We start from the raw sequence: 18,871 nt of genomic DNA on the forward strand, positions 1-18,871 counted from the left end.
TACCCTCCTGTGTTTCTCCCATCTTTCAGCATTCCCTTGTTTGCTAAAAACTGCCTTGCCATTTCAGCCCTTGATATTCATACAACCTCTTTTCTCTATAGCTTTAATTAATTTTCCTTTTGGTAACATATATTTTTCTGATAGTCAAGCTTGTTTCTAAAGTTTTGCACTTCTCCTGTAGCCATTGCTACTTTGCTTTTTGCGCTTCCTGTCGATCTCATTTTTAAACATATGTATTCCATGATGATGTAAATTACATTCAATATATCGTGTATTACCCAAGTATTTCTATTGGGCTTGGTCTTTTTTCCTACTTGATCCTCAGCTTCCTTCACTATTTCATCTCTCAAAGCTACCCACTCATCTCTTATTGTATTCTTTCCCCCTGTTTCATTCAGTTGTTGCTAGGGCGACCAACATCTGACCATGATTTTAAGGGAGGTTAAGGAAGTGCAGGTGGTGACTATTTGAAGGCGTGGCAGATGGATGGTGTGTCAGGAGGCACTCTTCCAGTTCACCACTCGCTAATTCTTCAGGGAAGAGGAGCCAGTTGTAACCTGTGTACGCCGGTGGGTGCAGTAAGAGAAGAGTGTCTTTTAACCATTTATTATTTCTGCAAATACATCTCTCCTTTAGCGATTCTAAGGCAGTCCTCTGCCGCTGCTCGTCCAGGTGTGCCGCGAGCGCCTGGCAGCTACACTGGAAGTGGATTTTGCGTCTCCACCCTCCGCACTCGAAGAAGGTGGTGCATGCTTATGTGGCTTACACATGCCAGCCTAGGAGGTCCTCGGTCCCCTTCCATTTCTGTGGTTCATCTCTACTCTCAGAACCGCAATGACAGTTGTCGTGTGGTCGAGAAGTGCGCCAACCCTGGCCTGCCATGCAGGTAGGACCCATGGCTCCACTGAAGTGTCAAGAACACTGGTGTCCTGGTCCAAGTTGACATGGAAGACCCCCAGGCCTTCCCATCTGCATTGGAGCTGTCAGCAGCACCGAACTCCTGACTGGTGATTACGGAGAGGAAGACATCTCTTCGGCGGCTGTTGGCGGTGTTGAGTAGAGAAGGAAATCTACAACAGACTTATACCCCATTTTAATACCGTGTCTGTGAATCGAGTACAAGCATTTTTCTATGACATCGATCCTTCTGACCAACTCCCTTCTGAACTCAAATGCTGGAATATTTATAGTGTGAAATATTGGCTGGTGTTGACCCAACATCACTTGTAATGACCGCATAGGCTTTCCTAGTATGAATGTATCAGCAGTTCATACTGCACCCTATTTGCTTAACGCATTTGTTATACCAGCATACTGGTTTGTAACAATATTCAGTGTGCCTTCTTGTGTTAGCGACGCGGCTTCTTACTTCACGTAACCAGGTGATGTGATACTTCTCAGTCGTATTGCTTTACTAAGCTCCTGCTGATGCTAGCTACTCAGTTTGCACAAAGCACTGATGTCCTGCTTTCTGTATGACCTGCTAATGTGATGGAACACTATCCTTTCTTGTCGCACTTGTTGATACTCCAGCAAAGTTTTGCAATTATGAAATTCTGTGGCCAGCTCCCTCGTACAGGGTTGGTATGTTAACAGAAGATTTAGTCACAATTAATTTCAAATGCACAATTACATTGCATTTTCTGGGAATAGGGGACAGTGGAGGTATAAATATAAAAAGTCTGGCATACTTTGGTTTACATCTCCTTCACTTCAAGATCACATGACGATAATTTATTCACTTTAAAAGTAAATGAATACACAGGTGATCACTGAACAGTATATTAGGTACAATTACGCAAAGAAAACTATACAAATCAGAAAATTTTTTGTTGACTATCCTCAATTTTTAATTGCTGCCAACTTAAGCGCTCTATTAGGACTGTCTCTTTTGAAGCATTGTAAAATGTTGTTGTGTTGTGAGAGTCAGTTAATGTAACGACTGTGTTTAAACATGAATGCCTGTATAATCCATTTTCGCGAGTCTTTGTTACTTCCATGTGTTATTTATTACCATAGCTGCTGATCAGTACGAGGTGAGTGCTTCCATGGGTTGCCAGTACTATCTGAGAAACAAGTAAACATTCCCCCCTCTCATGACCCCTCTGACACACATGCTATGTAACCGTTTCTCCACTCCATGCATTCCCTTGAGCCAAATCGTCATCTTTCCGTTTAGGCATGAACTGAAGAAAAAGCCACATGTCAACAACAGTATTGATTGTTATACAAAAGCTTTTCGAGATCTGTCAGTCGGCAATTTGAGCGATCTATAGTACTTTGCAGGATTAATATTTATAACACCGAACACAAATGAAATCCTCAATAACTGTTGGTTCTTTCTGTTTACCCAGGTCCCACCTCCTTTTTTCTGCAGTTCCTCCAGTTTTAATCTGCAGTCCACAACTAATAATCAGTGTTCACATATACCCTGAAAAAGTTTTTCAGTCTTAGACTGTCTGTTTTAATATTCTATATGAAACATTTCGGTGCTTCCAGATGACTTCCATATATGCAGTCTTGTTTCATGATTCTCAAACCAAGTATTAATGATTAAATAATACAGATTTTTATAATAACAGTTGGTAATGAACAAAAGTAAAAATAACATATTAACATTGTATCTGGTTACAGTCTGTCATGGACTGTCCATGAGAACACTTGCAGTGTTACAACTGCAGGGTGTATACGACCCAGGACAACCAGTATATCTGGGAAAAACCCGGGAATTTTTTCATCTGGAAGAAAATCGGGAAGAAGCCGGGATTGTTTAGAATTCTGGGAATTTTACAATGTTTTAGTTTTCAGTTAAATTTTTGTGATTTTGACTGGTAAGAACCAATACTCTAACAAAGGATGTTACTGTATCCCGCTACTGCAGAATAATATTAATTTAAACTATTAACTTTCATTATTTGTGTGTTCGCGCTACTTAAGAGTGATCTTGCTATTGGATGACTACATCACGTGTCTTATGCTGTCATCAGCTGGTGAGCTCATGTGACATGAGCTATGACTGGCTTACAAAAGCACATAGCAATCTAGATTTCAATGCTTCGGAAAGTGACATGCGGTATTAGGTGGAATTCAAATTTATACCTTCGTAATACAAAAATATGCAGCGTACTTGTTGCTGCCTTTCAAAGGTCTTTCAAAACATATTTTTTCCCCACTGAGTTTAGTTTTCTAAAGTGCCAGGAAATTCTATATCGGTATATATAACCATAAACATTCAAAGGATTGATGAGTTTTACAGTGCCAAGGAAGAGTATACTGTCACTTAACACAGAAATTGTATTTTCACGTGGGAGAAAGTGTATTTTTAACTGGTAAATCTGGGAATTTTTTTTCCTTGTCCACATATACACCCCGAACTGTCAAATTCCATTAATGTTAAGTATCAGAGAACACCCCTCATTGATCTGAATGATGACTCCCATCAATAAATATTAGACAGTTTTGGCAGAAAGTCCTTCAAGTGAGCAAACTTAGTGATGTCAATATGCAAAGGGGAAAGTGGTGCACCCAAAGCCTCAGCATGATGGACACTGTACTGCATCAACATGTCTCTAGGTAACACTAGATATGTCAGTGGATCAAAACAAAGACGTGGTAGCTAAGCCACGAGAATGAAAATCGTTCCAACCACAGTTGTAAGTTTCCAGAAATTGGGGAAGCAGTAAGAGAAAATAGAAGCTATGTGACAAGACACCCTGTGAACACGAAGCAAATAGCCATTGGTGTAAATAAGAGCCCATCATAAGTATGCACAGTAGCATGTTAGCTTCTGCAGCACTGGAGCAGTCTGAGTCAGAACATGTAACTGGATGTCTCATAGTTCACCAGTGAACCCTTGACATTACAATATTGAGTGCCATTTACCCAGTAAGGAATATGTGAGGTCAAACTGTATTTCATTTTGGAGAGCAACTGAGTAGGACAACTGCAGAGCAACAGAAATATTATGTGTCTTTGTCTGTGTGTAAGATAATAGAAGAACAATTGTAGTGATGTAAATGTTTCTAGAAAGTGAAGATGAACCATGGCAAAGGATTCAGCTCTGACAAAGCTGATTAATGAGACCTTGAGCGGGTGTAGCAGTATATTAAGAGCACTACTGACAAATAACATTGTCTTGTACCATTCCATTGTTGTTTTACTATTGCAAGCCCATATGTATTTGTTCATCATTGCTTGAGTTAACACTGTGAAAGTTGTGTTGTTATATGTCCAAGATACCAGCAATAATATAAAATAAACAGCGTGCTAGGTGAGAAAAAATTTACTATCTGTGCAAGATTATGACCTAGATTATGAGCTAGCAGTACAATCCCACTATTAGGCAGTTGTCTACGAGATAGTTAGCAAATGAATAAGCAGTTGGCTGGGATCTGATGCAACTCAACTGCACTGTTTAATGCTTCAAGTGGGTCATTACTGTCGCAACAAAATGGTAAAATGAAAATCTATTTTATTATTATTTAACTAAACAGTGATTTAGCTCATATAATGTAAGTTTATTTTATCTTGTTGAATTATACTAAGTTTAAACTATGGTATTCCTCATACATACCTTGGTAACATAAAGACACTTATTCTTGTACAAAGTATGCCACACGCCCACTCATGTTACAAAAAACAGCACAACTGCAAGGTTAAGGGAACAGAGTGAACTATATGTAATCTCTATGAGTAAGCAGAATGGGCTGAGGGACAGTGCTCTCCTCTAGTAGCTAGGAATCCATATTGTTAGTGTGATCAGAAGAGTATGCTACGATGCAAGTTGTGTCTCTTGAATGAGTTAGGCCAGTGACCTATAAGAGTAAAAGCACAGTAAGACGCACACCTCTTCCATTGAGGTATAGGCTTGTACAGGAAATAAATTGTTTAACTGTTTAAACTATACCTATTTGACAACCAGGATACTTCCTAGTTTGGTAGCGATTATCTCGCTTTCCCTCATCTGTCCTAAGTAACTGAAAAGAGCGTCTACTCCCTCTCACTTCTTACGATGTTAGAAAGGAGCCACCCCACGTTTCATCATCGCTCAAGTACTGTCCACAACTAATGGGGCTGTGATAACAGGACTGCTCAAAAGGCACATTAAGACTGCCCACAGGACTTTGTCATGGAATTGGAGGGACTGAAGGAAATACCTAAAGTCAACTTATTAGAAGGTGTTCCCAGATGGATACAGGGTGTGATAATGGCCAGTGGGAGACATACACTGTACTGAGACAATAAATGCTACACACAATTAATTTTCTGTCAAGTCCTGTCATCACTGGCATGTAGTATACAGGGTGTTACAAAAAGGTGTGGCCAAACTTTCAGGAAACATTCCTCACACACAAATAAAGAAAAGATGTTATGTGGACATGTGTCTGGAAACGATTAATTTCCATGTTAGAGCTCATTTTAGTTTCGTCTGTATGTACTGTACTTCCTCGATTCACCGCCAGTTGGCCCAATTGAAGGAAGGTAATGTTGACTTAGGTGCTTGTGTTGACATGCAACTCATTGCTCTACAGTACTAACATCAAGCACATCAGTACTTAGCATCAACAGGTTAGTGTTCATCACGAACGTGGTTTTGCAGTCAGTGCAATGTTTACAAATGCGGAGTTGGCAGATGCCCATTTGATGTATGGATTAGCACAGGGCAATAGCCGTGGTGCGGTATGTTTGTATTGAGACAGATTTCCAGAACGAAGGTGTCCCGACAGGAAGACGTTCAAAGCAATTGATCGGCGTCTTAGGGAGCACGGAACATTCCAGCCTATGAATCGCTACTGGGGAAGACCTAGAATGACGAGGACACCTGCAATGGACAAGGCAATTCTTCGTCCAGTTGACGATAACCCTAATGTCAGCGTCAGAGAAGTTGCTGCTGTACAAGATAACGTTGACCACGTCACTGTACGAAGAGTGCTACGGGAGAACCAGTTGTTTCCGTACCATGTACAGTGTGTGCAGGCACTATTAGCAGCTGATTGGCCTCCACGGGTACACTTCTGCGAATGGTTCCTCCAACAATGTGTCAATCCTCATTTCAGGGCAAATGTTCTCTTTACGGATGAGGCTTCATTCCAATGTGATCAAATTGTAAATTTTCACAATCAACATGTGTTGGCTGATGAGAATCCGCACACAATTGTGCAATCATGTCATCAACACAGATTTTCTGTGAACGTTTGGGCAGGCATTGTTGGTGATGTCTTGATTGGGCCCCATGTTCTTCCACCTACGCTCAATGGAGCACGTTATCATGATTTCATACGGGATAGTCTATCTGTGCTGCTAGAACATGTGGATCATGCACGATGGAGCTCCTGCACATTTCAGTCGAAGTGTTCGTACGCTTCTCAACAACAGATTCAGTGACCGATGGATTGGTAGAGGCGGACCAATTCCATGGCCTCTACGCTCTCCTGACCTCAACCCTCCGGACTTTCATTTATGGGGGCATTTGAAAGCTCTTGTCTATGCAACCCCGGTACCAAATGTAGAGACTCTTCGTTCTCGTATTGTGGACGGCTGTGATACAATACGCCATTCTCCAGGGCTGCATCAGGGATTCCATGCGACGGAGGGTGGATGTGTATCCTCGCTAACGGAGGACATTTTGAACATTTCCTGTAACAAGTGTTTGAAGTCAAACTGGTACGTTCTGTTGCTGTGTGTTTCCATTCCATGAATAATGTGATTTGAAGAGAAGTAATAAAATGAGCTCTAACATGGAAAGTAAGCATTTCCAGACGCATGTCCACATAACATATTTTCTTTCTTTATGTGTGAGGAATGTATCCTGGAAGTTTGGCCGTACCTTTTTGTAACACCCTGTATACTTCATTGGTTGAAAAATACATTACTGCCTTAACTCTCCTTTGATTTATTAGTTTATTTTCTGAAGTAATGGTGAAAATATCAATGAAGTATTTATTTTCTAAGTTAAGCTGTAAGAACTTAATGTGAGGTCTGTATGCAACGTGAGAGAATTGTTTACTGTTTGAGAACTTTGTATTCTTAAACCCATTCTTCAGAAGTGCTAAATGACACTCCTACATGTGGGACGGGGTGGGGACGGTGGGTGGGGACTGGAGCCATGTCTCATGGCCCTGTCTGAAAGTATTTAACATCCCGGTCTTAAGAATTTGTTATAAAGTGTCACATTATATAAATGTGAGTGGTTCGAGGACGGAGCTCATGGTATGTTTAAATGTGTCATTGCTACATGTAAAGGTAGAGGAAAGTAGAAAGTATATGTTCAGGATATATTAGATATACAAACTTTTTCTTTACCTCACAGTTCTCTTGTTCTGAGTTAGCAGAAACTAGAGTGATTGAGACTAATTGCGTGGCACTTTAAAGCATCTGACATTGATTGTAGTTAAATATCATTGTAGCACAATATCACTCATTGTTACTGGTGACTATAGTTAAGTATTTTGAATGAATATGGATAATTAATCAGTTTGTAGCTCTATCATTGGCACACCCCAAAATCTTTTTTTCAGGGTAGTAATTTTAGTTCTGTTTCATTTAACATTTCAGTTTTTATCTTAGTAGATGCTAGATGTGAAGCACAGAACACAATTCCATTTCATGTTGTTCATAATTCTTTGTGGGTGAGATGGAGTTTTCATTGCCTTCTTCCACCTTGTCACATTGTGGTGGACTGGTATCTTTATTATGTTTGAGTGCTTTACATTCACAAAGTGATTATAAATTGAATAACAATAGGAGTGTGAGAATGAAATAGCATTGTGTTTCTCTTAAACTACTGTTCCTCTGAGCTGAAAGTTTCTACATTTTTTGTGGAGTTGAACATTTGCCCCTCTGGAATATGCAAGAATCACAGGGGCACTCAAATTACATAGCTTCTTCTTGACTTTTCAGAGACTGGCCCAACAAGTGGAATTCACAAAGAAAACAAGAAATTGAGGAAAAGGCTACAAGATCTTGAGAATGAGAACAATTTGCTTAAACTGAAATTTGAAATTCTTCTTGACATGGTAAGCTTGTGGAAATAATGAACATTCTCATTCATACCCATAAAATGAAAAGCATTTTGAACATTGAGCACTTGCCTAAAATTTTGCTATATATTTTCAAAGCTCCTGTGACTGTGCCAAATAACCAGTTCTGAAAGTTGTATCACAACTCCGTAAGTATTGTACCTGACCTCATGAAACAATTGAGATTATATTTCACTGATGCATATTGTTTTCTATAATCGTTAGCAGTGTAGAATAGATACACTAACGAGCCAAAGCATTGTGACCATCATCTTAAAAATGAGTTGGTGCGCTTTTGGAACACAGTACAGCAGTGAGTCTGGATGATTTGGATTCGGCAAGTTCGCAGTAAGTTTCTGGAGGTATATGACACCCAATTTTCCCGTACAGGTCATGCAATTCCCATAAATTAAGGACTAGTAGTTTGTGAAAATTGAGCTGGCATTTGATTGGTGTCCCCGATGTGTTCCATTATGTTCCAATCAGGGAAAATTTGGTGGCCATGAACTCAATATGAGTTTACTGTCATGCTCTTTATAACACTGTAACAAGATTCTGGCTTCGTGACATGGACAGTTTCACTGGCAGAAGACACCAACATTGTTGGGGAAGACTCCAAGCACAAAGAGAGAGATCATATGGTTCATGACAGTGTTCACCTAGTCCGCGGCTATCATCATTACTACTACAGTTTCTAGGGAAGCCCGTGTAAATGTCCCCCATACCTTAATACTGCTTCCACCGGCCAGTGCGTTGCATGTTCAAGGAGCTGTTTGCTTGCATGTCAGCGTACTCAGATACGACCATTGACCTTCTGTAACAACATGATTCATTCAACCCAGTCACACAATTCCATTGATCCACAGCCCAATCTAAATTTCCATGCCAAGTGAAAATGTAATTGATGTTGTTGGGTCAGCACAGCTACATGTGCGGATCAAATGCTGCGGAGTTTTACATTCAATGATGTGCTCCAAAACATTGTACCTGCACTAGCATTGTACTCTTTCAGCAGACCAGCCACAGGTAGTCACCTATACTGCTTCGCGAAGAGGACAACCTTCCAACTACAATGTTTTGTGATGCAGTGCTGGCATCAAACACCTTTTCGCCTACTCATTGTTTCACTGTCCTTCGATCACATTACATGGATGCTCATGACATCAGCTTGTGAACAGTTGACCAGCTTCACTATTTTGAAATCTGGTCATGCACACATTTTCACTTGTTGCGACAATTCCATGTAAAGTACCAGTGCAGCTGGTATCAGTTTCTTTCCTTTCCTTTCCTTTCCATTCCATTCCTTTCCCTTCCCCCTCCTCCCTCCACCTTCAGCTTACATCCTATAATACTTGTCTTACTGTGTTAAATGTTTATGTTAAATACTTAGTGCAAGATTATAACTCCTAATTAGTAATCACGGCATTTTATTCTTTTAAATTTCATCTATAACTATATAAAATACTGAAATTCAAATTTCTGTTGCTGCTGGATGCTTTTAGATAGGCAACCTGCCTGTTGGACTGTGTACCGTGCACAGGATTAGCTGTTAAGTAATTTAATTTTGTAGGCAAGTTCTGGTAGAACGTAAATACTTCAGGAGTGAAGAACAACTCTCACCGCAAAGCAGAAACATTTAGTTGTTGACACACACACACACACACACACACACACACACACACACACCTTTACTCTCACATGGCACTGTCTGGATGCACAATGCCAGTGCTGCATTTTTTCAGCTGGACTAGGTTGCAGTGGGAGTTGTGTTCGGTGAGATAAGTAGAGGAGAGAGAGGCACAAGGCAGGGAGAGGGGTTGGGGGTGGGTAGCTAGCAGCTTGGAGGGAGGCAGTCGGTTTGGTGGCTAGGAATGTGGCAGGGAGAGTTAGCAGGTGCACAGACTAGGCATGTGATGCACAGTTCTCAGTGTCAGAGCCGTTGGGGAACAAAGTTCACTGATGTGGGGGAAGCAAATTGGGAGGGGGTGGCAGGGCAAAGCACGGAGAAACTGTTGGGTGGAGAGCGTTAGAGACATTGGGTTACCGGAGATCGAGGCCAGGGTGGCTATGGGAGTGAAGGATATGTTGCAATGATAACTCTCATCTGCAGAGTTCAGAGAAGTTGGTGATAGAGTGAAGGATCCAGATGGCCTGGGTTGTGAAGCAACCATTGAAATTGTGCACATTATCCTCAGTGTTTTATGTTAAAACTTCAAACTTTGTTCTAAACATGTAAGATAAAAATACACTCTTAAAAAAACACCATGAAGGAATTATCCCAGTGGGACGGAAACTGGCGGATGTGATGTACCTGTATAAACAGGCAAATGATTACAATTTGTATGATTTATTCAAGAGAAAGACTTCACAAACTGAGCAAGTCAGTGATCTGTTGGTCCACATCTGGCCCATTATGCAAGCAGTTATTCATCTTGGCATTGATTGATAGTGTTCTTGGATGTCCTCCGAAGGATATCATGCCAAATTCTGTCCAATTGGCACAGTAGATCATCAAAATCCTAAGCTGGTTGGAGGGCCCTGCGCATAATGCTCCAATGTGTTTCCATTGGGGAGCGACCCAGCAACCATGCTGGCCATGATGACAAGCAATAGAAACTCACACTGTGTGCAGGTGGGCATTATATTGCTGAAATGAAAGCCCATGGTGAATAGTCATGGAGGTTAACAAAACATGGCGTAGAATATTGTCGATGTACCACTGTGCAGTAAGGGTGCTGTGGTGACAACCAAAGAGGTCCTGCTAGGAGAAGAAATGGCATCCCATATCTCAACCTAAGTTCATGGATCATATGGCAGGTGATAGATGGGTTATTATCCCACTGCTGTTGGGACATCTCCAGAGACATCTTCAGTGGTCATAGTAAGGGTTCAGATCGAAGTGGGACTCATCAGTGCACACAATTTTGCTCCAGTGTATGAGAGTCCAGGCTGAAGACAAACCTGGAGATGTCCCGGACAGTGGTGGGATACCAAAATAAAATTCATCCACCATGTGGCCCGACAATCAAGAGTGATGGTCTAGGGTGCCATTTCATTTCACAGGACCTCTTTGATTGTCATCCACAGCATCCTTACATACCAGTGACACATTAACGATATACTACAGCCTGCTTCCCCCCCCCCCCCCCCCCCCCACCCCCACCCCCCACCCCAACCCAACCCCCGCCCTTCATGGCAAGTCATCCTGGACTTACATTCTAGCAAGATAATGTCCACCCACACATGGTGAGCATTTCTACTGATTGTCTTTGTGTTTGCAGAACACCACCATGGCAACAAGGTCATGTGAAGTCTCCCCAATTGAAAAATTTGGAGCGTTATGGGCAGGGCCCACCCTGAACCAGGTCGAGATTTTGACGATCAACATGCCAGTTGGACAGAATTTGACATGATGTTCAGTAGAAGGACATCAAACAACTATATCAATCAATGCCAAGCCAAATAACTGTTTGCATAAGGGCCAGATGTGGACTAATCCATTATTCACTTGTTCAATTTGTGAAGCTCTTTCTCTTGAACAAATAATCCAATTTTTTCAAAATTGTAATAATTTGCTTGTCTTTATATGTACATCACATGTGCTAATTTGTCCTCGGCCAACCTCAAAGTTTTTATTTCTTCTCCATGGATTTTAATACCTACTCCAAATTTTTCTTTTGTTTCCTTCACTGCTTGCTCGATATACAGGTTGAATAACATCGGGGACAGGCTACAACCCTGTCTCAGTCCCTTCCCAACCACTGCTTCCCTTTCATGTCCCTCGACTCTTATAACTGCCATCTGGTTTCTGTACAAATTGTAACTAGCCTTTCGCTCCCTGTATTTTACCCCTGCCACCTTTAGAATTTGAAAGAGAGTATTCCAGTCAACATTGTCAAAAGCTTTCTCTAAGTCTACAAATGCTAGAAACGTAGGTTTGCCTTTCCTTAATCTTTCTTCTAAGATAAGTCGTAAGGTCAGTATTGCCTCACGTGTTCCAGTATTTCTATGGAATCCAAACTGATCTTCCCCGAGGTCGGCTTCTACTAGTTTTACCATTCGTCTGTAAAGAATTCGTGTTAGTATTTTGCAGCTGTGGCTTATTAAACTGATAGTTCGGTAATTTTCACACCTGCTTTCTTTGGGATTGGAATTATTATATTCTTCTTGAAGTCTGAGGGTATTTCGCCTGTTTCATACATCTTGCTCACCAGATGGTAGAGTTTTGTCAGGACTGGCTCTCCCAAGGCCGTCAGTAGTTCCAATGGAATGTTGTCTACTCCGGGGGCCTTGTTTCGACTCAGGTCTTTCAGTGCTCTGTCAAACTCTTCACGCAGTATCGTATCTCCCATTTCATCTTCATCTACGTCCTCTTCCATTTCCATAATATTGTCCTCAAGTACATCGCCCTTGTATAGACCCTCTATATACTCCTTCCACCTTTCTGCTTTCCCTTCTTTGCTTAGAACTGGGTTTCCATCTGAGCTCTTGATGTTCATACAAGTGGTTCTCTTATCTCCAAAGGTCTCTTTAATTTTCGTGTAGGCAGTATCTATCTTACCCCTAGTGAGATAAGCCTCTACATCCTTACATTTGTCCTCTAGCCATCCCTGCTTAGCCATTTTGCACTTCCTGTCGATCCCATTTTTGAGACGTTTGTATTCCTTTTTGCCTGCTCCATTTACTGCATTTTCATATTTTCTCCTTTCATCAATTAAATTCAATATTTCTTCTGTTACCCAAGGATTTCTACTAGCCCTTGTCTTTTTACCTACTTGATCCTGTGCTGCCTTCACTACTTCATCCCTCAGAGCTACCCATTCTTCTTCTACTGTATTTCTTTCCCCCATTCCTGTCAATTGTTCCCTCATGCTCTCCCTGAAACTCTGTACAACCTCTGGTTCTTTCAGTTTATCCAGGTCCCATCTCCTTAAATTCCCACCTTTTTGCAGTTTCTTCAGTTTTAATCAACAGCTCATAACCAATAGATTGTGGTCAGAGCCCACATCTGCCCCTGGAAATGTCTTACAATGTAAAACCTGGTTCCTAAATCTCTGTCTTACCATTATATAATCTATCTGATACCTTTTAGTATCTCCAGGGTTCTTTCATGTATACAACCTTCTATCATGATTCTTAAACCAAGTGTTAGCTATGATTAAGTTGTGCTCTGTGCAAAATTCTACCAGGCGGCTTCCTCTTTCATTTCTTAGCCCCAATCCATATTCACCTACTACATTTCCTTCTCTCCCTTTTCCTACACTCGAATTCCAGTCACCCATGACTATTAAATTTTCGTCTCCCTTCACTATCTGAATAATTTCTTTTATTTCATCATACATTTCTTCAATTTCTTCGTCATCTGCAAAGCTAGTTGGCATATAAACTTGTACTACTGTAGTAGCTGTGGGCTTCGTATCTATCTTGGCCACAATAATGCGTTCACTATGCTGTTTGTAGTAGCTTACCCGCATTCCTATTTTCCTATTCATTATTAAACCTACTCCGGCATTACCCCTATTTGACTTTGTGTTTATAACCCTGTAGTCACCTGACCAGAAGTCTTGTTCCTCCTGCCACCGAACTTCACTAATTCCCACTATATCTAACTTTAACCTATCCATTTCCCTTTTTAAATTTTATAACCTACTTGCTCGATTAAGGGATCTGACATTCCACGCTCCGATCCGTAGAACGCCGGTTTTCTTTCTCCTGATAACGACATCCTCTTGAGTAGTCCCCGCCCGGAGATCCGAATGGGGGACTATTTTACCTCCGGAATATTTTACCCAAGAGGACGCCATCATCATTTAATCATACAGTAAAGCTGCATGCCCTCGGGAAAAATTACGGCCATAGTTTCCTCTTGCTTTCAGCCGTTCGCAGTACCAGCACAGCAAGGCCGTTTTGGTTATTGTTACATCTACATCTATACTCCGCGAGCCACCCTACGGTGCGTGGCGGAGGGTACTTATTGTACCACTATCTGATCCCCCCTTCCCTGTTCCATTCACGAATTGTGCGTGGGAAGAACGACTGCTTGTAAGTCTCCGTATTTGCTCTAATTTCTCGGATCTTTTCGTTGTGATCATTACGCGAGATATATGTGGGCGGTAGTAATATGTTGCCCATCTCTTCCCGGAATGTGCTCTCTCGTAATTTCGATAATAAACCTCTCCGTATTGCGTAACGCCTTTCTTGAAGTGTCCGCCACTGGAGCTTGTTCAGCATCTCCGTAACGCTCTCGCGCTGACTAAATGTCCCCATGACGAATCGCGCTGCTTTTCGCTGGATCATGTCTATCTCTTCTATTAATCCAACCTGGTAAGGGTCCCATACTGATGAGCAATACTCAAGAATCGGACGAACAAGCGTTTTGTAAGCTACTTCTTTCGTCGATGAGTCACATTTTCTTAGAATTCTTCCTATGAATCTCAACCTGGCGCCTGCTTTTCCCACTATTTGTTTTATGTGATCATTCCACTTCAGATCGCTCCGATAGTAACTCCTAAGTATTTTACGGTCGTTACCGCTTCCAATGATTTACCACCTATGGCATAATCGTACTGGAATGGATTTCTGCCCCTATGTATGCGCATTATATTACATTTATCTACGTTTAGGGAAAGCTGCCAGCTGTCGCACCATGCATTAATCCTCTGCAGGTCCTCCTGGAGTACGTACGAGTCTTCTGATGTTGCTACTTTCTTGTAGACAACCGTGTCATCTGCAAATAGCCTCACGGAGCTACCGATGTTGTCAACTAAGTCATTTATGTATATTGTAAACAATAAAGGTCCTATCACGCTTCGCTGCGGTACTCCCGAAATTACCTCTACATCTGCAGATTTTGAACTGTTAAGAATGACATGTTGTGTTCTTTCTTCTAGGAAATCCTGAATCCAATCACAAACCTGGTCCGATATTCCGTAAGCTCGTATTTTTTTCACTAAACGTAAGTGCGGAACCGTATCAAATGCCTTCCTGAAGTCCAGGAATACGGCATCAATCTGCTCGCCAGTGTCTACGGCACTGTGAATTTCTTGGGCAAATAGGGCGAGCTGAGTTTCACATGATCTCTGTTTGCGGAATCCATGTTGGTTATGATGAAGGAGATTTGTATTATCTAAGAACGTCGTAATACGAGAACACAAAACATGTTCCATTATTCTACAACAGATTGACGTAAGCGAAATAGGCCTATAATTATTCGCATCTGATTTATGACCCTTCTTGAAAATGGGAACGACCTGCGCTTTCTTCCAGTCGCTAGGTACTTTACGTTCTTCCAGCGATCTACGATAAATTGCTGATAGAAAGGGGGCAAGTTCTTTAGCATAATCACTGTAGAATCTTAAGGGTATCTCGTCTGGTCCGGATGCTTTTCCGCTACTAAGTGATAGCAGTTGTTTTTCAATTCCGATATCGTTTATTTCAATATTTTCCATTTTGGCGTCCGTGCGACGGCTGAAGTCAGGGACCGTGTTACGATTTTCCGCAGTGAAACAGTTTCGGAACACTGAATTCAGTATTTCTGCCTTTCTTCGGTCATCCTCTGTTTCGGTGCCATCGTGGTCAACGAGTGACTGAATAGGGGATTTAGATCCGCTTACCGATTTTACATATGACCAAAACTTTTTAGGGTTCTTGTTTAGATTGTTTGCCAATGTTTTATGTTCGAATTCGTTGAATGCTTCTCTCATTGCTCTCTTTACGCTCTTTTTCGCTTCGTTCAGCTTTTCCTTATCAGCTATGATTCGACTACTCTTAAACCTATGATGAAGCTTTCTTTGTTTCCGTAGTACCTTTCGTACATGATTGTTATACCACGGTGGATCTTTCCCCTCGCTTTGGACCTTAGTCGGTACGAACTTATCTAAGGCGTACTGGACGATGTTTCTGAATTTTTTCCATTTTTGTTCCACATCCTCTTCCTCAGAAATGAACGTTTGATGGTGGTCACTCAGATATTCTGCGATTTGTGCCCTATCACTCTTGTTAAGCAAATATATTTTCCTTCCTTTCTTGGCATTTCTTATTACACTTGTAGTCATTGATGCAACCACTGACTTATGATCACTGATACCCTCTTCTACATTCACGGAGTCGAAAAGTTCCGGTCTATTTGTTGCTATGAGGTCTAAAACGTTAGCTTCACGAGTTGGTTCTCTAACTATCTGCTCGAAGTAATTCTCGGACAAGGCAGTCAGGATAATGTCACAAGAGTCTCTGTCCCTGGCTCCAGTTCTGATTGTGTGACTATCCCATTCTATACCTGGTAGATTGAAGTCTCCCCCTATTACAATAGTATGATCACGAAACTTCTTCACGACGTTCTGCAGGTTCTCTCTGAGGCGCTCAACTACTACGGTTGCTGATGCAGGTGGTCTATAGAAGCATCCGACTATCATATCTGACCCACCTTTGATACTTAACTTAACCCAGATTATTTCACATTCGCATTCGCTAATAACTTCACCGGATATTATTGAATTCTTTACTGCTATAAATACTCCTCCACCATTGGCGTTTATCCTATCCTTGCGGTATATATTCCATTCTGTGTCTAGGATTTCGTTACTGTTCACTTCCGGTTTTAACCAACTTTCCGTTCCTAATACTATATGCGCACTATTTCCTTCAATAAGAGATACTAATTCAGGAACCTTGCCCTGGATACTCCTGCAGTTTACCAATATTACGTTAACTTTTCCTGTTTTTGGTCTCTGCGGACGGACGTTCTTTATCAACGATGATAATGTCCTCTCTGGTAAGCCGTCAGGTATTTTATCGTTTCGCCCAAGGGGGGGTCCCTCTAACCTAAAAAACCCCCGTGTGCACGCCACACGTACTCTGCTACCCTAGTAGCTGCTTCCGGTGTGTAGTGCACGCCTGACCTGTCTAGGGGGGGCCCTACAGTTCTCCACCCAATAACGGAGGTCGATGAATTTGCAACCATTATAGTCGCAGAGTCGTCTGAGCCTCTGGTTTAGACCCTCCACACGGCTCCAAACCAGAGGACCGCGATCGACTCTGGGCACTATGCTGCAGATATTAAGCTCAGCTTGCACTCCGCGTGCGATGCTGGTTGTCTTCACCAAATCAGCCAGCCGCCGGAAGGAACCAAGGATGGCCTCAGAACCCAAGCAGCTGGCGTCATTCGTTCCGACATGTGCTACTATCTGCAGCCGGTCACACCCAGTGCGTTCAATAGCTGCCGGAAGGGCCTCCTCCACATTACGGACGAGACCCCCCGGCAAGCACACCGAGTGCACACTGGCATTCTTCCCCGACCTACCCGCTATTTTCCTGAGGGGCTCCATAACCCGCCTAACGTTGGAGCTCCCTATAACTAATAGGCCCGCCCTCTGTGACTGTCGGGACCTTGCCGGAGAATCGGCCACTGGCCCAACAGGCGAGGCATCCTGTGGTGGCTCGGAAACGATGTCATCACCACTAGGAAGCACCCCGTACCTGTTGGAAAGGGGTAAGGCAGCTGCCACGCAGCCAGATCCCACCTTTGCCTTTCGGCCAGGCACGCGCGAGCCCACCACTGTCCGCCATTCACCCTGGAGTGATGGCTGACCGGTAAGATGCTCACTGCCGGAAGACGCAGCGACATCAGGGGTTCCATGTGATTCCAAGGCCACCGAAGTAGGCATAGGTCTCACCACAGTTGCCCCAACGCCACTACGAGCCGACGCCTGCGCCTCGAGCTCGATGAGCCTAACAGACAAAGCCTCCACCTGCCCCCGAAGAGTGGCCAACTCTCCTTGCGTCCGCTCACAACAACCACAGTCCCTACACATGACTATGTTTACCCTACTCTATACGGTGACAAATTCCCAAGATAATCTTCTGATGAGCTACTCTGATAATCAAGAAACACTCACTGAAATACGAGACGCGAAAACTACGCTAGGTTTTCCCAGAAAAACTATTTAAAAGCTAAGCGCAGCAAATAAGTACAAAAACGCTTTATACAAACAGTACTCGCTGCTGCTGGTGCTCTCGCTCTGGCTGTCACAAGACAACTGCTGATTCAAGTGACTAGTGGCTAACGGCCGCGAAACAAACAAAAGACGGTTTTAGGGCGCTTTCTGTTCTAAACGATCAAGAAAACACTAAGAAATCTAACACGAAAACTACGTAAAGTTTTATCAAGAACTGTTAGTTACTATGCAGAGCAGATAAACACAAATAGAATCCCTTCCTTAGTGGAAGGTCGTAAACAAAATGCAAAATAAACGCTTTATACAAACAGTACTCGCTGCTGCTGGTGCTCTCGCTCTGGCTGTCACAAGACAACTCGGCTGTTACAAGGCCAGATCAGTCAATCATCCAGACTGTTGCCCTTGCAACTACTGAAAAGGCTGCTGCCCCTCTTCAGGAACCACACGTTTGTCTGGCCTCTCAACAGATTCCCCTCCGTTGTGGTTGTACCTACGGTACGGCTATCTGTATCGTGGCACGCAAGCCTCCCCACCAACGGCAAGGTCCATGGTTCATGGGGGGAGGGTACAACAAATACTGGAACAAAATAATGTGCAATCAGAAGAAGAAGAAAATACAGTAATGGACTCAAACATCCCAGAGCAAACAAACAAAGAACAACACGCATCAATTAAACAATCAGAGGAAAACAAAATCTTAAGGCAGCCACCAGAACAAGCACAAATAGAACACGAAGTGACACACATGTTAGATATAGAAGAAAAATTTCAGCTGACATATATAGAATACAAAGACACAAATACAGACATTAGACCATTCTTGCATAGACCACCAAATAAACCACAAGTGGAAACAACAATAAGTTAGGTAAAATCTCACAACAAGAAGCGATAGAGCAA

The 18,871-nt window shown here is 42.4% G+C and overlaps 1 protein-coding gene across 2 annotated transcripts in view; it reads left to right on the forward strand.

The window, feature by feature from the left end:
- LOC124776555 (protein chibby homolog 1) overlaps positions 1-18,871 on the forward strand; it is a 56,127-nt gene that overhangs the window by 24,252 nt on the left and 13,004 nt on the right. For both annotated transcript variants that reach the window (XM_047251594.1, XM_047251591.1), the window contains one exon: positions 7,900-8,015. In XM_047251594.1, coding sequence (XP_047107550.1) covers positions 7,900-8,015 — 116 coding nt within the window. The remainder of the gene's footprint in view (positions 1-7,899; positions 8,016-18,871) is intronic.

Source organism: Schistocerca piceifrons, chromosome 2 (assembly GCF_021461385.2).
Source record: "Schistocerca piceifrons isolate TAMUIC-IGC-003096 chromosome 2, iqSchPice1.1, whole genome shotgun sequence".
Classification (NCBI taxonomy): Eukaryota; Metazoa; Arthropoda; class Insecta; order Orthoptera; family Acrididae; genus Schistocerca; species Schistocerca piceifrons.